Source organism: Hyalella azteca, unplaced genomic scaffold (assembly GCF_000764305.2).
Source record: "Hyalella azteca isolate HAZT.00-mixed unplaced genomic scaffold, Hazt_2.0.2 contig6871, whole genome shotgun sequence".
NCBI classification, from domain to species: Eukaryota; Metazoa; Arthropoda; class Malacostraca; order Amphipoda; family Hyalellidae; genus Hyalella; species Hyalella azteca.
In genome coordinates this window covers 286,652-305,876 of record NW_025937012.1, presented here as the reverse complement: position 1 = coordinate 305,876, position 19,225 = coordinate 286,652, and the positions used below count along the sequence as shown (strand labels likewise).

General features: G+C 40.9%; 2 protein-coding genes across 2 annotated transcripts in view; both read left to right on the top strand.

Moving 5' to 3' along the window:
* Positions 1-3,832: 3,832 nt before the first annotated feature.
* Positions 3,833-7,216, top strand: LOC108671450. Its single transcript, XM_018158998.2, has 3 exons — positions 3,833-4,151; positions 4,749-4,842; positions 6,383-7,216. The coding sequence occupies exons 1-3, from the start codon at positions 4,012-4,014 to the stop codon at positions 6,563-6,565; spliced, it is 417 nt and encodes a 138-aa protein (XP_018014487.1). The 5' UTR covers positions 3,833-4,011; the 3' UTR covers positions 6,566-7,216.
* A 6,074-nt stretch (positions 7,217-13,290) lies between these two features.
* Positions 13,291-19,225, top strand: part of LOC108671459 (phospholipase D gamma 3-like) — a 54,933-nt gene continuing 48,998 nt past the window's right edge. Inside the window, exon 1 of the mRNA XM_018159009.2 lies at positions 13,291-13,402. The gene's annotated coding sequence lies outside the window, so the exon portion shown is untranslated. The remainder of the gene's footprint in view (positions 13,403-19,225) is intronic.

Below are 19,225 nucleotides of genomic sequence, written 5' to 3'. Positions count from 1 at the left end.
TCATGTTCGGCTTCGAGGAAGGTATATTAGCGCTATCTTTGAGAACTCTCTATTTAAAAAGTGCTTTAATTAACATCACATAAGGAGACTGGTTAAAGTAAATTATAAAGGTCAAACTAGAGTATTATCAGTAATACCACTCACGAGAAAATGTCATCACATTAACTCAAGTATGATGCGCAGATCCTCATCACTGCTTGAATTACAGACTGATTTAATTAATCAAGTTTAGATAATGGGCTATGAATGTCCAGTGTAAACCACAATGCCTACTTTTTTTATGATTACCTAACGAGTGATCAGAACCGCTGACCAGTCAATGTGTTCTTAAATAGTGATTTTATGTTCTTAAGTAATTTTTTAATTTCATGCCCATTTTACTAAGTTATTTTCATTTGCTGCAGTATTCGAGTACACAGGCCGCAGCAGCTACGCGAGATGACGGTAGCACACGACAGCGTGAGCCGCAGACAGCAGCAGCTACGCGAGTTGACGGTAGCACACGACAGCGTGAGGTGCAGGCCGCAGCAGCTACGCGAGTTGACGGTAGCACACGACAGCGTGAGGCGCAGGCCGCAGCAGCTACGCGAGTTGACGGTAGCACACGACAGCTCAGCGTGAGGCGCAGGCCGCAGCAGCTACGCGAGTTGACGGTAGCTCACGACAGCGTGAAACGCAGGCCGCAGCGGTTTTCATGTTCAACATTCGGCTGGTCCGTGCTAGACAGCGACCTTGGGTCACAAATAAGGCGGGCCGATGATTAATTGTCTTCCTTTGGCGACTGTTCTCTTAAAAAATTAGTGGCCAAATTAAAGCCGTTGCAGAAAATTTCTATCATCTGTCGTCTTCGATAAGATTCGCGCCGAAATCTTACAATAGATAGATCTCAAAACGTTGATGTATAATGCTGAATGGAAGATTTTTTTATCTTATCTCTCACGAACAGTCATTTGTATTACGGCCTAATTTAGGATAGGATAGATACTCTTTATTTTTCTCGTTACATACTTTTCAATCATTTTGTTACTCTGGCAACTAATTCTTCAGTCAGCTCAAAATGTAAGAAATAAAGCAGTTAGTAAAATACTAAATAAATTGTCGTTTAAGAACCACGATATGACGATAGTCTTTACATTATATTGAATTATAGCAAGTAATGCAAATACAAAAAATGTGTCGAGGAAAATTTTTGTGTGGAAAATCTCCATAAATGAAGCAGTAAACTAGACTGATTATCTTTACCTACGAACTCTCTAATCTAGTTTTTATTCTAATCTAGTTTTAAGGAGAGAAGTTCACGCGTGCAAGTATTGCTCGAGGCAAAATGAGATCATAAATGACGCGGAGAAAGTTCTGAAGATGTACCGCGCCGGGCGCTGCTCGCCGGCCTGTAGTGCTCGTTCTCCGCATCTCCGTCGGCCAAGCAGGAGCAACATTAAGCAGCTTATTGCATATATAAGCGATGTATATGCATACTATAAAAGTTCGATGTGCGCACGATAATATGAATATATATTTAATACGATAATATTGTAGTCATTATAGAGCCTGGTTCAAACACTAGGCGTTGTTGGTTCAAACAACTATGCGATTAAAATAACTTTAAAATTTAATAAATTTCGCTAAAAAAAATTTTCCTGTGGAAGGAATAGCAATTTCAGCTTTAAATTAAAAAAATTAATTGATGCAGACTCACTTTCGCCACACTTCTTACGTTAAAATTGACATTTATCACAGTTCAATAAAAATTTTTACAACATTTCTCTTCAACTTCACTTCTTGTTTGTCTGTTTCAAATCTTATAATCGATATTTACCACACTTCTACCTGTCAATCGATCTGAAATTTTGCACACTTGCGTGAAGTCGGATACAATGCATGAATCAATTGACAGAATGAATAATTTTTAAAAAATTTAAAAATTGTTATATTTTAGAAAAAATGCTTTAAAATATTTTTTATATATTCATATATTTATAAATAAAAAAAGATTTATTGTACATTAGCATCATCGGAGACAGTGGCCTCTTTAGAAGTGTTGTCGTTAAAAAGTAATTTTTATTGGCATATTATTTACAATACACAACTATATAACATTCTTCACCAAATGATGATCATCTTTGTGCTGTCACAATCGCAACGTGCGCTGCCCAGTTAACAAAAAAGTTGGAGAACCTGACCGAAGATGGGTCACTTTGGTGCAAAAAGCCGTCAAATGCGAGCAAGTTACTCTAACTGGGATAAGAACTCCAGTTTCTAGCGAACGGTTGAATAGAAAGTAGGCGGGGAAAATGTTGATCTGGCGAGCGGACCTCGGCCTGCAGTATACACGAGGCAGATGATGGCAGTGAGTGCGCTTAATACTTTCTTGACACAATTTAGCGTCTCTGCTGCAAAATAAGTGCAAATTTATATATAATTCTAGTTACTTCTACACGATGTGAGATCAAAGTGTCCGGAAAAATGTTTGGAATGTTTTGCGCCAATTTCAGTGAAAAACTACCAATTAAAAATATATGATAAGTGCATTATCAAGAGATAAGGCAGTTTTGCATGTGTGCATCCTATTTTAAGTCTGTATAGCAATTTCATGTATGGCTCTCGTCCAAACCGAAAGACATAAGTATCTCTGACGAGGTTCAGAGCGTTATGTCTATAGATCGCCTAGGCGAAACTTTGAAGAAAGAAAACATCCGTGAAGATATTTTTAGTTTGTATCGCGTGTGCGCCGTATTTCTTAGTAGGGATTACATTTATTTGCGTAGCTCAGGATTAAAAAATTAGCGAGTTTGCATCGACTTTCTCCGCGTTGTGTAACGAACATCTGGCGTGCCGGCGAACACCGCTCGCACAGTCACGGCGATCGAGTGAAGAATCTCGGAGGAACGGTCGCGTTGTGTACTAACGGGCCAGCGAGGCGTAATGTACTAACGGGCCGGGGAGGCGTTGTGTACTAACGGGCCAGCGAGGCGTAATGTACTAACGGGCCGGGGAGGCGTTGTGTACTAACGGGCCAGCGAGGCGTAGTGTACTAACGGGCCGGGGAGGCGTTGTGTACTAACGGGCCAGCGAGGCGTAGTGTACTAACGGGCCGGGGAGGCGTTGTGTACTAACGGGCCAGCGAGGCGTAGAGTACTAACGGGCCAGCGAGGCGTAATGTACTAACGGGCCAGCGAGGCGTTGTGTACTAACGGGCCAGCGAGGCGTAATGTACTAACGGGCCAGCGAGGCGTAATGTGCTAACGGGCCAGCGAAGCGTAATGTGCTAACGGGCCAGCGAGGCGTAATGCACAACGGGCCGGCGAGGCGTAATGTACTAACGGGCCAGTGAGGCGTAATGTACTAACGGGCCAGCGAGGCGTAATGCACAACGGGCCGGCGAAGCGTAATGTACTAACGGGCCAGCGAGGCGTAATGCACAACGAGCCGGCGAGGCGTATTGTACTAACGGGCCGGCGAGGCGTAATGTACTAACGGGCCAGCGAGGCTTAATGCACTAACGGGCCAGCGAGCATAATGTACTAACGGGCCAGCGAGCATAATGTACTAAGGGGCCAGCGAGCATAATGTACTAACGGGCCAGCGAGCATAATGTACTAACGGGCCAGCGAGCATAATGTACTAACGGGCCAGCGAGCATAATGTACTAAGGGGCCAGCGAGCATAATGTACTAACGGGCCAGCGAGCATAATGTACTAACGGGCCAGCGAGGGTAATGTACTAACGGGCTCTCTTCAGTAAGGATGCGTCTTCGTAGCTAAGCATTTGAGAAATGCCTCGGTAGTTTACATGATATGCATGGCATTAAAATATTTGAAACATAATAATGCTTAAGGCCTTTTCCTCCACAGGGATAATCATAAATCTTCTCATTCAATTTTTTTCGGGAAATTGTTTAGAAAAATTTGAATATTCTGTAGTTTTTGCATCAATAAGTTCCACCAATTAGAGACCATCAACCCATCTTTAAATTATTCGCTCCTGAATTATCCAAGTGTTAAGTTTTCGAGATGATGACAGCGGCCAGACTCGTGGTGGTGCTGGTGGTGCTGGTGGTGATGGTGTCCCAGACGCGCGCCGACTACTGTGGGACCGTGACGCAGTGGCTTGACAAGACCATCTACAGGCCCGTGCCCATCTACTCGGGAGGGTGAGTCATCGCGACACACTTTTATATATAAGTGTCAATTAAGGATTTAAATCCCTTTATGAGTCAAATTAAATATATACGTGTATAATAAAGGATTAATTAAGGATTCAAATCCCATTAAGAGTCTAATCAGATAGATTATCTGAACTTTCTGAAATTGAGCGTACACTCCGTGCATGTACGGCTGAAACTTAATGAACGGAATTGCGTATGTTTTTGAAAAGAGAAAAATTTAGGTATGATCATGCATATAAGTATAATTATATAAACCACAATGTGATTTATTGATTATTAATTGATAAATAAAATTTCGATGCAGAGCGCATAGTCATTCCAAGTAATCGAATCGTTTACAGACTTTCATTATAAATTTAGTTTATTTCCAGCTTTAGGCCAACCATTCTACATTAATGGAGAGTCAGGGCAGAAAAATTTAATTCTTTTTATAAACGAAAAATGATCTTTCTCAACTAAATCTAGACATAAAAGAGTAATTATTGAAAAAGAATAATTTAAATACTAAAAAAATTAGATAAAAAAATAAAAATTAAGAATCAATAAAAGAATAATTTAAATATTTTCTCTGGTGTGTTACAGGAAAGCGTCTCGGGATCACTACGCGCCTGTGCACCAGACCATCACAGTCATCAACACGCAGTCCGTGCCGTACTTCGTGACGCAGACGCAAAACGTGCGTATACGTGACACGTCGTGACACTCCTGACTGGCGTATTATGATATGACAATAACACTCCTGACTGGCGTATCATGCTATGACAATAACACTCCTGACTGGCGTATTATGTCATGCCAATAACACTCCTGACTGGCGTATTATGTCATGACAATAACACTCCTGACTGGCGTATTATGTCATGCCTATAACACTCCTGACTGGCGTATTATGTCATGACAATAACACTCCTGACTGGCGTATTATGTCATGCCTATAACACTCCTGACTGGCGTATTATGTCATGCATGACAATGGAAATGTAATCCATTGCTTTGAATGAGGAATATAATCATTTAATTAAATTAAAACTAATTATATACACCCTCCATATACTCTATATAAGCCTTCCTTATACTCTGCATATACATTGTACACCCTCCGTATGCTCCATATACGGCCATATACTCCATATGTACCCCCTCATGTACTTCATATATACACACCCTTTAAATGCTCCATATAAAAATATATACTCCATATACACCCTCCATATACTCCATATACACCCTCCATATACTCCATATACATCCTCCATATGCTCCATATACATTCTCCATATAGTCCATATACGCCATCCATATACTCCATATACGCTCTCCATATAGTCCATATACTCCGCATATACGCCCCTCCATTCACTCCACATACGCCCTCCATATGCTCCATATACATGTTCCATTTACGCCCCCATGCTTACCTCAGCATTAAATGGGCTCAGGAAGGCTGGTCATAAATTGCGTGTCCAGGCTAAATTCTTAGCTCGGCGCTTGCCTCCCACAGCCATATAATGTTTACACGCGTTATTTGCTCTAAATGGATGCGTGTTTTTTTTTTTTTTGTTGTTTCTCATGTCTTAATATTTGAATTGGAAATGTTGTTCTGTTGCCCTGGCTTTTGGTTGCGTCTCGGGCAAATTCTGGAGTATATTTTTATTCTTTACTCAAGAACTGACATATTTTCTCTAGCCGCTAAATTTGCCCGAATCATTTTCTTACAAAGGAGACATAAATTTTTTGGCACTAAAATCTTATGCTCCTATCACTAATATCGTGAATTTTCAAGCCTCATAGTCTACTCTTTTCGCCTTGTTGTTCAAAGCTCGTAATAATATTTCTCAGGTCATACTTTTATATGAGAATTTTTCAACTCGTATTTTTGCCTCATACCATGTTTATAGCTCCCACCTACACGCTTAAGATGCGAGTATATGACTTTAATATCTTCTAAGATACTAAGGTATCCATTAAAGTGACTTTAAGACACTCAAGTGACTTCAAGACACGAATATGACTTTAAGACACTCAAGATCTCACTAAGGTCTTAAGAGTCTTCAGAATGTCACTCCTATCCCATGGTGTTACTGGAGTTTCTCATGCAATATTCACTGGTATGTACAGGTGCCCCAGTTACTGGAGTTTCTCATGCAATATTTACTGGTATGTACAGGTGCCCCAGTTACTGGAGTTTCTCATGCAATATTTACTGGTATGTACAGGTGCCCCAGTTTGTGACCCGTAAAGCTGTCCTGCCGCAGTACATCACGCACACCGTCGTCAGGACCCAGCCCAAGTACGTCACGGTCACGGAGAAGTCCTACGTTACCGTCACGGCCACACGCACACGCAAGTCCTACGAGACTGTCTGCCCCAAGGGATACGGGCACGGGGACTATCATTAAAACATTCATGCCTTCTTCCTAATTAATACATGGGGGGAAACATGAGGGAGACATTCATGCCCTCTCCTCCATGCCTTCTCCCTAATCATATCACTAATGGTTTCTTCCAGGATATATTAGTTCAGTTTAACAAGGTCTTCAAAATTCTTTTTAGTCCTTCCCGATCGTGGGACCGAAATTGTTGTATACCTTCATTTGTCTACTGAAAATTACTTGTATTACTTCAATTTCGTATGCATTTTCATGCCTATTTAGGTCCGATGACAATCAATTTCTGCGCTGAGATTTATTCCTGATATCTAATAGGGAAACTGTTCATTTATTAAGTGTCTAGCACGTGCAAGAAACATTTCATTTCTGTTCCCCGTTGGCAGCGGGGCTTGTTTTTTTTCTGTTCCATGCCACTGCGAAGGTCTTGAGATGTCATCTTCACACAAATTTGTCTTCTCGAACGTATAAACCTTGGTTCCGAAAAATTATGTAATAATTAATTTTGGAGTGTGTTGATTATGATAATTTTGATACTAGAGCGTGTTTTTTAAGGTTGGTACTTTACTCTTGCAAAGCACGTTAAATTTTTTGTGAAATATTTTTGCAATGTTATCTTGTTTGTAATTCGTTATGTGTTGATTAAACATATTATAAATTGTTTTTTCTTATTTTTACTCACGAATTTCAGTTAATCATTTAGTGAGGCTAAAACAGTAATTATACAAAGTAATACACTGGTAATCCACGAATTAATTCAAAATGCTACGGAGCTTTGATAACAATGTCACAATGTCTATACGTTACGTCGACACCATAAACAGCGATAACAATTATATCGGCACGGTAACTGTAAGGGGGAACTATGAAGTCGGTTTACACGGCGCCTGGATTAATAGGCAATGCTGGTAAACTGGAACGGACATTGTTAATCTCGTCGAGGCCTTTCTAATGCTGCGCTCGTTGATTTACTACCACGCTGTCTCTGCTCTAGCTGCTGCGTCTCGAGTTACTGAATTCGCTACGATTTAGTGCATGGATAAAACTGCATTATTGAATTGCCGGCCACGTTTGCTCAAATATATTTCTTCACATTCAGTTCAGCGAGGCACATTATTTGGTTCAAGACACAAATGTGCTCAAAAGGCTCAAGATATTTACAAGAATCTCTCGTAATGAAGATTTTAGCACTTGCTACTCTAATATCCTGCTCAACTCGGTGCTTGACGCGACTAAAAGCGAAGTATATTTCTCAAGAATTTGCTTGCAAGTGATTATAATGTGTATTGAAAACGTTTCATTAAAGCATCAATTGCCGTTAAATGTTCAATTGTTTGAGCACCCATGGCGTGTAAATTTAGAAATTACCGGTCGCCCTAAGCATTTGAATTAAAGTTCTAGAAGCGGAGACGCACCCGGGCCCGAGACGCAGTTCGCCCTCTTTCTTCGCCCGAAGAAAGGCAACTTTTTCTCGAGACCCCGCGAGATGAGGGAAAAAATTCCGAGAGGTCCATCTCCTGCCGCCGGGCTTCTTACTTTCATCCAATTTAAGGAAGGGGCGACACATGGAAAAAAGTTGAAGTGGGCTGGTTGCCTCCCGCATAACTTCAGTTATACGGAATCACAAGTATTTACTGCGCCCTCTTATTGATGCCCCTCCATGGCCGCTCTGCCGGCGGTCAGGGTTTCAATTCACGATCTTCGGTTCATGAAAGCGTAGTCTGGGCCTATACTATCAAAAAAAGTTTAGAGATCGTAAGTTCATCAGCCAATCATTGACGGGTTTTAAAGCCAAATCCACCAATCATAGACAAGAAAATAGAGCGTAAGTACTTACGTTCACTTAGCGCGTTTTGGAAGTGCAGTCAGGACTGTAAACCAGACAATAAATACACGAATTGTAGGGAAAATGAATTATGATATTGGAATAGAGAAACGGCTTAGGGTGCACTTTAACTATAAGCTGGAATAAGTTTTGTTGTTTATTGTTGCACCTTTTCTTTGTACCCTTAAATATTGCACCGAACTCGTGAGTTCGCAGTGTTTAACAAAATTTAGCTTGAACCATAAACAAAATATAATTAAATAATTAAATCAGGAAAATTTGATCTTCAACAAAATATTTCCGCCTTTACTAAGCGACTAAGCGCGTGTGTTTTATTGTCTGGCCATGCTTTCAAAACTCGCTAAGTGAACGTAAGTACTTACGCTCTATTTTCTTGTCTATGATTGGTGGATTTTGCTTGAAAGGCCGTCAATGAATGGCTTATGAACTTACGATCTCTTAACTTTTTTTGATAGTATAGGCCCTGGTCAGTAATTATAAGCGTGACTCTATAATAACTGCAGGAAGATACGACCACCGGTGCTGCGGCGAGCGGGTAAGGGCCAGGGCCCATACTTTCAAAAAAAGTTAAGAGATCGTAAGTTCGTCAGCCAATCATTGACGGCCTTTCAAGCAAAATCCACCAATCATAGACAAGAAAATAGGTCGTAAGTACTTACTTTCACTTAGCGAGTTTTGAAAGTATGGCCCCAGAATATTTGCTCCGTCTCGCAAGAACAGACTGGTGAGAGGACATGACTGTGGAGGGTCCTGAATTCATTTTATGTATCCGTCCATAAATTGTGCACGAGTGTGTAGTAGTAACATGCATGGCCAGGTCGTAAACTCGTCCCTTGCCATCCCTCATATACATACAAGAGACCTTGCCGCGCGATACAGCGCATGCGCAGTCCGTGTGCGTGCGACCGGCTATAATTAATGGGCTATAATTAATATAAATTAATATAATATATAATTAATATAAAGAGGCTATAATTAATAAGATGTTGTTACCAAGCCTTAAAACACCTGCGGGCCTCGGTAAACATTGCAGGATATCGCGAACAGTTATAGCCTGGTATTGCCTCAAGATGATAATAAATCTGAAATATTTTTCGTGAATATTACAATCCAATGTTAAACCAAAATTTATCAACTGTGTTTTAAAGTATACGACGATGATTTAAACCGGCATCAAATTCCGATATTATTACCCATGCAAACTTTTGAAATAATACATAGTGGAATATTAATTGCGCCTCTAATCTACACAAAAGTCAAGATTAATCACAATTTTTCTAGAAATTACTTGTTCCGTCCAATAATACCGTTAGCAGCCGTTCTACACATAGAGCGCCGCACCTGCCATCTCATCGGTTGGTCAACTTTAACGTTACGCTCCGTTTTTTTACAGAAACGGTTCTGAATATTTGTGACTCTGGCATGTTAATACAATTCTCGATGAAGCTGCTTGATAACTGAACAAGTGTGCATTGCTCGTAACAGTACATGACTTGTTAAAGCTGCACTGTAGCTGTACAAGTGTACATTGCTCGAGGCAGTACAGGACTTGGTAGAGCTGCACGATAGCTGAACATTTCTCGAGGCAGCACAGGACTCGGTAGAGCTGCACGATAGCTGAACATTTCTCGAGGCAGCACAGGACTCGGTAGAGCTGCACGATAGCTGGGCATTTCTCGAGGCAGCACAAGACTCGGTAGAGCTGCACGATAGCTGGGCATTTCTCGAGGCAGCACAGGACTTGGTAGAGCTGCACGATAGCTGAACATTTTTCGAGGCAGAATAGGACTTGGTAGAGCTGCACGATAGCTGAACATTTCTCGAGGCATAACAAGATTGGGAGAGCTGCTTGATAGCTGAACATTTCTCGAGGCAGAATAGGACTTGGTAGAGCTGCCGATAGCTGAACAATTCTCGAGGCAGAATAGGATATGATGAATTAGTCCCCGACACCCGTCCACAATCTAATTCCAGTATGTGTCCTACATGCAATACCGAGGACAAAGTTAGTTGTTTCATCTTTCAGTGTTCACTGTACACAAACCAGAGGAGGGAGTTTCACTCCAACTTGGAAAATCTTTCACTTCCTTGGATGTTGGAACCTTGTATCAGCTCTTGGTGAGGGAGATATCCCTCAGAAAATACGCACAACAGCAATTCGTCGGCTGGGACAATACCTGCTGAGCTGCAGAATGGTAAACACCCTATGAAGATGCCTAGATGAAGATGCCCAGTAACTAATTCTTTTGTCTCTTCTTTCAAACAAAAGCCACCGTTTGGTGAGAGTGAGCTAGAAATTAAACTGTGAAACGACGAGGGGCAAGAGAAAAAGGCTCAGATAAAAATCAAGTTTTGCTCAGACTGGGAGGTGTGATCTCTCATACCAGAAGTCTTAAATTCAATTATAAAAAAAACCGTCCTTAGAAAGAGAGAAGCAGGTCGGAATCCCTGCGTAATCGCTGATAAATTCAATGGTAAATTTTTTGTACATTCAGAGAACGTTTGGAATTTTCAAATTATTTAAATGCAGTTCAAAATTTCGTGATAATAAATTATTTCCTGCTCATTACTTTTTCAATAACCTAAACATATTCAACATTCGCTGAGCACGAGAGTTAGCAGTGAAGGAGTACCGGGGCGTGAGAGGTCAATGTGACAATTGGACGTCCAACACTCATGTCAGTTTCTATAGACAAAAGAAATTTTTCGAGCCTCCACCAAAGCAACAGTGCATCTAAAATTCATTTATGAATTAATCCGATGGAAACCTGACGTGGTAGGCTGTGAAGCAAAACCATGGTTCTGATATTGCGAGAACTTTGGATGTTGGGGGCATTTCTCTGCAAGTCTCACACAACCAGTTTATGTTTGACGAAACGTCAACTGTATATAAATTAAGTCTGATAGAAATCGGTCATGTATGTACATGCGTGCCTTGGCCCCGATTTGAGACAGTAAAAGCATTAATTCATTAGTCAGCTTACCGATTTATTAAAACAATCCAGCCATATCACCCTGAATATTCATAATATAATATTATAAATATTCAAGATGTGCAATTGCCCGCTACTTGCATCACCAGCTATGCCATAACACCCTGAATTCTCGCAGTATCGAGACCGGGGTTGTGCACCATTACCTACCTACAAACGAGCGCCTACTCTATACAGTTCTGCTGCTCCTATACTATGCAGTTGCTGGGTGGACGTCGGGAACGGACGCTTCGCCGAGAGGCTTCATGCTGCTCAAAACTGAACGAGTTTTTCTAATATTCAAGATTCAAGTCTTTTTGGAAAAAGAGTGTTTGTTTTCATGGGCACAGTCTGATATTGTACGATTCAGCAGAATTATTTTCGACCTTCACTCTCACAAACTATGCGAACATTCCGCTCAAATATATGATTATGTATGGTATAGTATTTGATATTATATAGCATAATTATGATTAGTATAGTATAGATTATGAAGCTTCCAAGCCTCAGTTATCGACGTCTGCGTGGGGACCTCATCAAGACTGACTGGACTGCTACGTCCCGCTCAATGTTTTACACCATAACTCGCATACAGCGTACCATTCGAGGCATAGCTAACTACAGGGACACATGAGTAACACTCCTGCGCCATGTCAACTAAAAAGTAATTGACTGACGGGACTGTGACGTCCCGCTTAACGATTTACTCTATAACTTGCATGTAGCGCTAAATTCAAGGCATAGCTAACTACAGGGAAATATAAGAAACTCTCCTGCGCCTACATATGTCCAATCTAAAGGAATATTATTATTTATTCTTTTTGGGATATGCTATTATAAGCTATTACACGCGTTTGCCAAAGGAAGTTTGTGATATTATTCAACTACTAACACAAAATATTCGGAAAATGTTTCTTTTAGCAAAATCAGTGATGTCGCAAATTGTGTCACCTCAGTTGGAACCATAAACTACTGGGATTTTCTAGTCCCATTTATATAATTTTTACCATTAACATATATTTAATTATTTTTTACGGAGACGCAATATTTACTCCAAGTTCATGCTGATTCTGTAGAAAAATACGAATAAAAAGTTGTAAAACACATTGCAGTTACGAAGGGGCTATAGTATACAAGTATACTCATGGTTTATACAAGGTCCTGAAGGATTACTAAAATTTAAAACAAGAACCAACACCAGGGGCCACGGCTATAAGCTAAAAAAAACTGCGCTGCAACGTCTCCACGCGACAAAATTTCTTCTCGCTTCGAATCACCGACATGTGGAACAGCCTCCCCGATGACATCGTTGGCGCTCCAAGTATGAACGCGTTCAAGAACAGACTAGATAAAGCTATGGAAAAATATATGTTCAGATTTGAAATGCCTAGCTCCTTATCGAACCCGGTGGAAGTCTAGTAGCTACTTCAAACTATCGTCAGTCATGAAAAGATCCGGTCAAATGACACGATTTTAGATCTATGAACAAGGCACGAAAAGGAAAAGAATCGGCGACAGGCCACATCAAGCCTACACTTCAGCGCCGACATTGTTATGTTATGTTATGTTATGTTATGTTATGTTATGTTATGTTATGTTATGTTATGTTATGTTATGTTATGTTATGTTATGTTATGTTATGTTGTTATGTTATGTTATGTTGTTATGTTATGTTATGTTATGTTATGTTGTTATGTTATGTTATGTTAAATATTACTTTTATCTATTTCTAATAAATTCCTAGTTAGATAGAATCTCCGGTTTAACTTTGGTAGAGGTCTCGACAGCGTGATGAACCTCTGTATAATTTTAAGCAAAACAATGTTTCGAATCAAAGCAGGAGATGAAAGAAATCAGTCCGTATCAGCGACAGCTGACAGCCTGACCTCGACCTCATCACGTCGACTCCGGCGGGCCAGCAGCAGCAGTAGCTCCTGAGCTGTATGACGAGTTGGTTGTGTGTGTCATTCTTCTCCGTGGATTTTATAACCTGTGTTCAATCTTCCACCGCCTACTCGCCATTTAATTTACGTAAGTACACATTCTATAAAATTCAGTGCATATTTAATTGTGTCTCATGATGGTAAGCGTAATTATTATTAGCGCATTCGTGATATCATTAGCCACATTGGCCTGAAATCGGTCAATTTTCCGGTGAAAATGAAGGTGCGAGTAGACATCTCATCGCTTTTACATTGGTTGCCTTTTACATGAAGTAATTTAATCAAATATCACCGTTAGTTATTTTATTCGAGCACTCAATTTGTGCAGCGGCTTCATGTATGATAGTCACCGGCAAATAGAGTACAGTCAGTACACCCGGCGCCAGTATAGACGTCGTCACTCACAGGTTGCACCAAGCATGCACCCGGTGCACCGTATCACTACTACTCAGCCATATGCGTTCGATTGAAGTCCCTCTTCTGACTATTACATGCGAATTCTCAACTTTTTCAGTTTATAATCTGCATCATTTAAATTATTGTAGCTGGGTGCATGAGTTTTGAAGATTTGAGAGCTTGACATGGTGCCAGAAACGCCTCGTCAACACCTAATGGATACCGTCAGCTCATATTTAATTCACTTCTCTTGCAACTTCGTAACGCCGCCATAATGACAAGAATTGTTGACGGTAACCTCACGCTGAAACTATGTGTGTCTAAAATAATAAAGTTTGCTTCTGGTGACGAGACTAACTGCGCCGGATGCGCGTGTTGCAGTTTACAGCGCTGGCAATTATCACTTCGCTCTCTCTGTTTGCATATCGTAAGCTTGTTGGTGTAAAAAGAAACCTTCCGCCAGGCTGTTCCTTTTTAACTGTTCACTAGCAGGATCTCGCCCGGTACATATTAAAGGTGCTATACATGTTACATCTTATCGCGTCGCCTACGTAAGCTATGTAGAAATTAATCTAAGATTGTAGCAGTGGCGTTCATATCGCGAGTAAAGACTGAATTTATGAGTTAAAAGACTGAATTTATAAGTTACAGCGGTGGCTTATTTGCACCAACCGTCTTCCCAACACTTTTACTTGCATTGTCTTAGATTTCCGCATTGAGAGTCCGTCTGAGCGGTAAAACGTCACATGCAAGCTCGGATTTTCCTTGCAGTAGTACGTTGCAGGCAAGATTGGAGCTTTCATTGCTGGAGAGCGCTGCAAACAACCTCTGCTGTTAGCGTGCACATGTGTCCTAACTGTTTGTCTATGAATCAGAACGCTGGCTGCAACGCCAAAATTCCCATGGGCGCTCTATTCACACGTGGTGTACGATGGCCGTAATTTGGGTTCTATTAATTACTGTACGCAAGTGCAGCTGTATGTGATGCTTGTGCAGTGTGCAGGGCTCTAGCTGCAAGTCACGATCACGAGTGTATGCCATCATGAGTTGCTTTGGTGTATACACTCTTTACGTACAGGGTCCTTTGTGCGCGAAGATTATTTCTGATTATTAAGCAGCATTAAGCCTGGCCTCATACGATTTCTTTTTTCACTCAAATAAAAAATGTCCTCGCTGAAGCTGTCACTTAGCCTTGCTAGTCCGGGTAAGGGCTTGCGAGGCGCTGTATTCGGAACGAATGCTAGGCCCCCGCGGGGGATTATGCAGTAGGCAAAAGAGTATTAAAAATTAATACTCAACGCTGTGACGCATTGCAAACGGAGTTGAAAGTTTCGACTTGGCTAGTCTTCCTAGCCGCTCGTTACTTAGAACACAACGTTACGTTTGTGTTGATTTCTGAAAACGAAAAAAACTTGGCAGATGGAAGTCGTTAAACTTATTTTTTTCAAGTTTATGAAATTGATTTTTAATATTTTCATACCTGACTTATAGGCGGACGATCGGTGAAACAATTTATATCCAAATGCAATTAAAATTGTCAACTTTGCAATCAGCTGAGCTCTCAATAAGGTCGAGCATTAGTTTTTATTTATTCGGAGGCCTGCGCAAACGAAAACTGCGGTTTATAAACCCCGGCCACGTTGAGAGCGACTGATTGTAACAGTTTCAGAGCTTCCTTTATCATTAAAACTTGAGCCGAACTCCTGAAGACCTCAGTCAGTTTCTGCCATGCCTAAGACTTCCCGTTTGCTCGTCGACAAGAAGCAAACACTACGCTGGTGTGAGACTCATCGTCTTCGCAGAGCCAATTTATCACTTGAATTCATCGGCCAGTGAATATTTATTAAAAAATCATTGACATTTTGGATGATCAAAAAATTTCTCAGCACGTGTCGGTCATCCCGGTACAAAATTTGTGTTGGCATCTGGTATAATTATGCAGCTCTTAATGAATTAATGCAAGGATACAAAATTTTTAGTGCTTAGATCAGAAGTTAATCTGGAACTGACATTCCTATGCGTTTCCAAGGAAGATCAATAGCCGTTTACATGCTCGCATTCCACTCCCAAAGCATATTGCTAGCCAGCTGTTTATATGCTGCTGGGCCGCCCAGGTACCTTTAAGACAAACTACCGTACTCACGATATCTCGATTTGGTTCGAACCCAAGTCACAGTAAAAAACCCAAGTCACAGTAACCTGCACCCCATGGTAACTGTCAGCTATGATGTATGAACTTGAAAATTTATGCTCCTAGTCCCACGCTGATCCAGGAGCGTTTTCTTTACAATTTTAGGGATTAAGCTTTCTTTAGTTCCGTCGGTCGCAACAAGTCTAATGAGCCGTGAAGCTGATACAGAGCAGGTGAAAACACTCACGTTAGCAAAAATTACGCTCAACTATTATGGACATGTTAACTGTATGAACTTGGTTCGTAGCTGCGTTCGAATGAACGTCGCAACATTAAAAGAGTATTGACTTAAAGAGGTTCTTGGAAATGAAGTCATGGTTACACTGAAGGATCTGTAATTTACCCTTTACGATAGTCATTAAAAGTCTTTATGATAGTTCATTCCTTTGTGATAGTCATTCGATTCCATAAATATCTTAGTTAGGCTCTTAGTTTTAACTATGAAAGGTAATTATCTTTTGGAAAGCTTTAGTTGTAAGGTTAACAAAATGTGTGATGGCGTTTAAGCTACATTATAGATGGTTTCGATTGTGTGCATTTGAGCCGCCAATAACGGAAATGGTACGCAGTATAATAAAGCCAGTATTGAAGTAAAGACGTTAATGCTGGTGTATTTTCAAGCGCATAACATGTACCTATGTCAACTGCTCTAATTAAGCCGCTCACGTCGATGTTTTCCAAAGCATCGCTCTATCAGTGGGAACTTATTAGTTCTAATTACGGCTCTCATAGCTCACTCTTTTTACTGAACAATTTTTCACAGAGAGTTTTTACATTTGTTATTTTCAACTCTGCATTTAGTTTAAATTTTCATGCAAGATAGGCACCACCAAGTCCTGCTATTCTCAACCTTCATCCACTCCATAGTTGAATACTCTTTATAGTATGCATAGGCGCATGGTAAGCGACTATAAGCGTTGAAGTTATAGATTTTTTCTGCTTCTGTGTGGTGCGTAGATTTTATAGATCGAGCCGACTTCTCTTAAGTTTCATTGTGCATGTTCATGAGTTAGTGTTTCACGTGTGCAGAGTGATTGGATGATGGATTAATAATATTACCAGTCCCCATCAGCCATCGTGTGGATCATGCCCTCGAAGTCATGTTAACGTTCGACTTGTGCTCAAGCCGTCGTCATGCTCATTAGGATTAGATGGACGTTTTCCTGGGCACAATCCCAGATGGACCTCCCCTGCAACACTACCAGCGGCGAGAAGCAAGCAACAGCATCGTGCATCAGGTGGCTCAAATGATAATCAGAGGCGGCGATCCATCGTGGTCTGGGACTGATATGTCCCAAACAAGTGCCAAGATAACCAAGATGCGGTATGGAGTCGGTAAGCATAACGTGTACCTCCCACGTGTGACATTTTCAGAGTGCGAATTTGCTTAGATACGATGACGGGATTTCTGGTCCCAGTCTCAACGTAAACGAAGAAAGTTATTGCGATATGAAAAATAAAAAATTTTGTTCCCTTGTTGTCAGATGCGCAAAAAAAATCGGTCAAATTAGTTATCTCTCTCTCTCTCTCTCTCTCTAGAGTTCAAATTTCTAAATAGTAAGGTATTCTTTTAGGAATTGTTTACGAAATGTTTTGGCTATCATAAATTCTGTAACTTTCTAAGGGGCTCGTACCCCTGCATCATCTGAACTGCGAATTGCATTCTTTACGACGACGCATAAAGCCTTTTGTTGTTTTTCGCCTCCATGGTTGAAACAGGGTCGAGCAGAGAAACTGGAAAATTTCTGCTTTCCTTCAATCAGTAATTTCAAAATGTCGACTGTATCAGTGTACACTTCATCAGTGCACACTTCATCTGTGCACACTTCATCAGTGGACACTGTACAGTGTACGCTTCATCATATTCTTATAACTATCTTTTCCATAAAATATGTGTTCACTTCAAAGTATACTCCGTCCCCTGTCGCACGAACATGGCCTTGTTAAACAATTCTCCTGTGAATGAGCCTCCTTTAGACGAAGGTCTTCCCATTTTTAAGCCCGCATCTCATGCAGGGCGCCAGACGACAGTGCAGGTTCGGATATCCTGCGTCAGCAGTCGAGGTCGAGTGTATTCGCTTGCCCAGAGATATCATAAAATCTGTCGTGCGACTCTAACAATTTCATCATCGCGCAGTCTGCTGCAGTCTGCTGTACGGTCAAGAATTTCGGATTTTGGAACCTGTAAGTTTCAAACTTGAGTGAATTTTACAAAGTACCGTATACCGAGTGCCTTTACTTAACTTACCGAGTGCCCTTGGATACTTACCGAGTGACCTTGGATACTTAAAAGGTTAATCCTGTTAGTGTTTATACGTGATACATTTCGCTCGGCGCAGTCGATTCACGATATGGGTGTTGTTTACTTGATTTTTAGCGCATTTTCTCATTTATGAAAAAAATGCTCTTTTCTGCTCGTCATGTCCGTCCGTCTGTCCGTCCGTGACTTCACGTTTTCGTCGATTTTGAGAAAATGCGCTCTCTGGCACTCACTGCAGTGAGTACTGATTTATATTTTTATTTTTGTCACAGTTAAATATATTTTTGCCCCATAAACATGCATTCTTAACCACCTTATAGTGTTTGATGTGGGTAAGTTCATTTCATTCTTATTACCTTCATTGTCACGCGTTCATGAATTTTTGAGTTGAGCTGCAGAATAGCTTCCGTATATTGAATGTCGGCAAATAGCTCTACGCTATTAAAGCTAATCAAGTCACACTTTATTAAGTATCGTTGCTGTTTATAACGATTTCATCATATTCAGATTCACCATTTATTTATGATTGTCTCGTTTTCCGTTTTATCCATTAACATTACAACGAATGTGCTTTGCTTTAGTGGAAACGTCTGCGGCGTTTCTCGTCCTCTCGAGCCCATCCGCTGGATTATGTTGTCCCGGAGCCATACTTTCAAAACTCGCTAAGTGAACGTAAGTACTTACGCTCGATTTTCTTGTCTATGATTGGTGAATTTTGCTTGAAAGGCCGTCAACGATAGGCTAATGAACTTACGATATCTTAACTTTTTTTTGAAAGTATGGCCCCTGGCGTCGTCACGTTTGGCAGTAGCAGCGTCTGATCCTGCAGCTAGTTCCTGAAATCCACCCAACAGGATCTTGGGTTACCACATACGCTGCATAGGATGCCAACAACGTTGAATATTCGCAGCTAGGGGAGCTCGAACCCTCAACTCACTGGTTTCATCTGTTCACTGGCCACTCACACCTTCGTGCTGCACGCTCGGTTAAAGTTACTAGTGGTCAGGGAAATTTTAGCGTAATGAATATTCTTAAGTTTTTAGTATCGCGTTTTTTTGGACTGC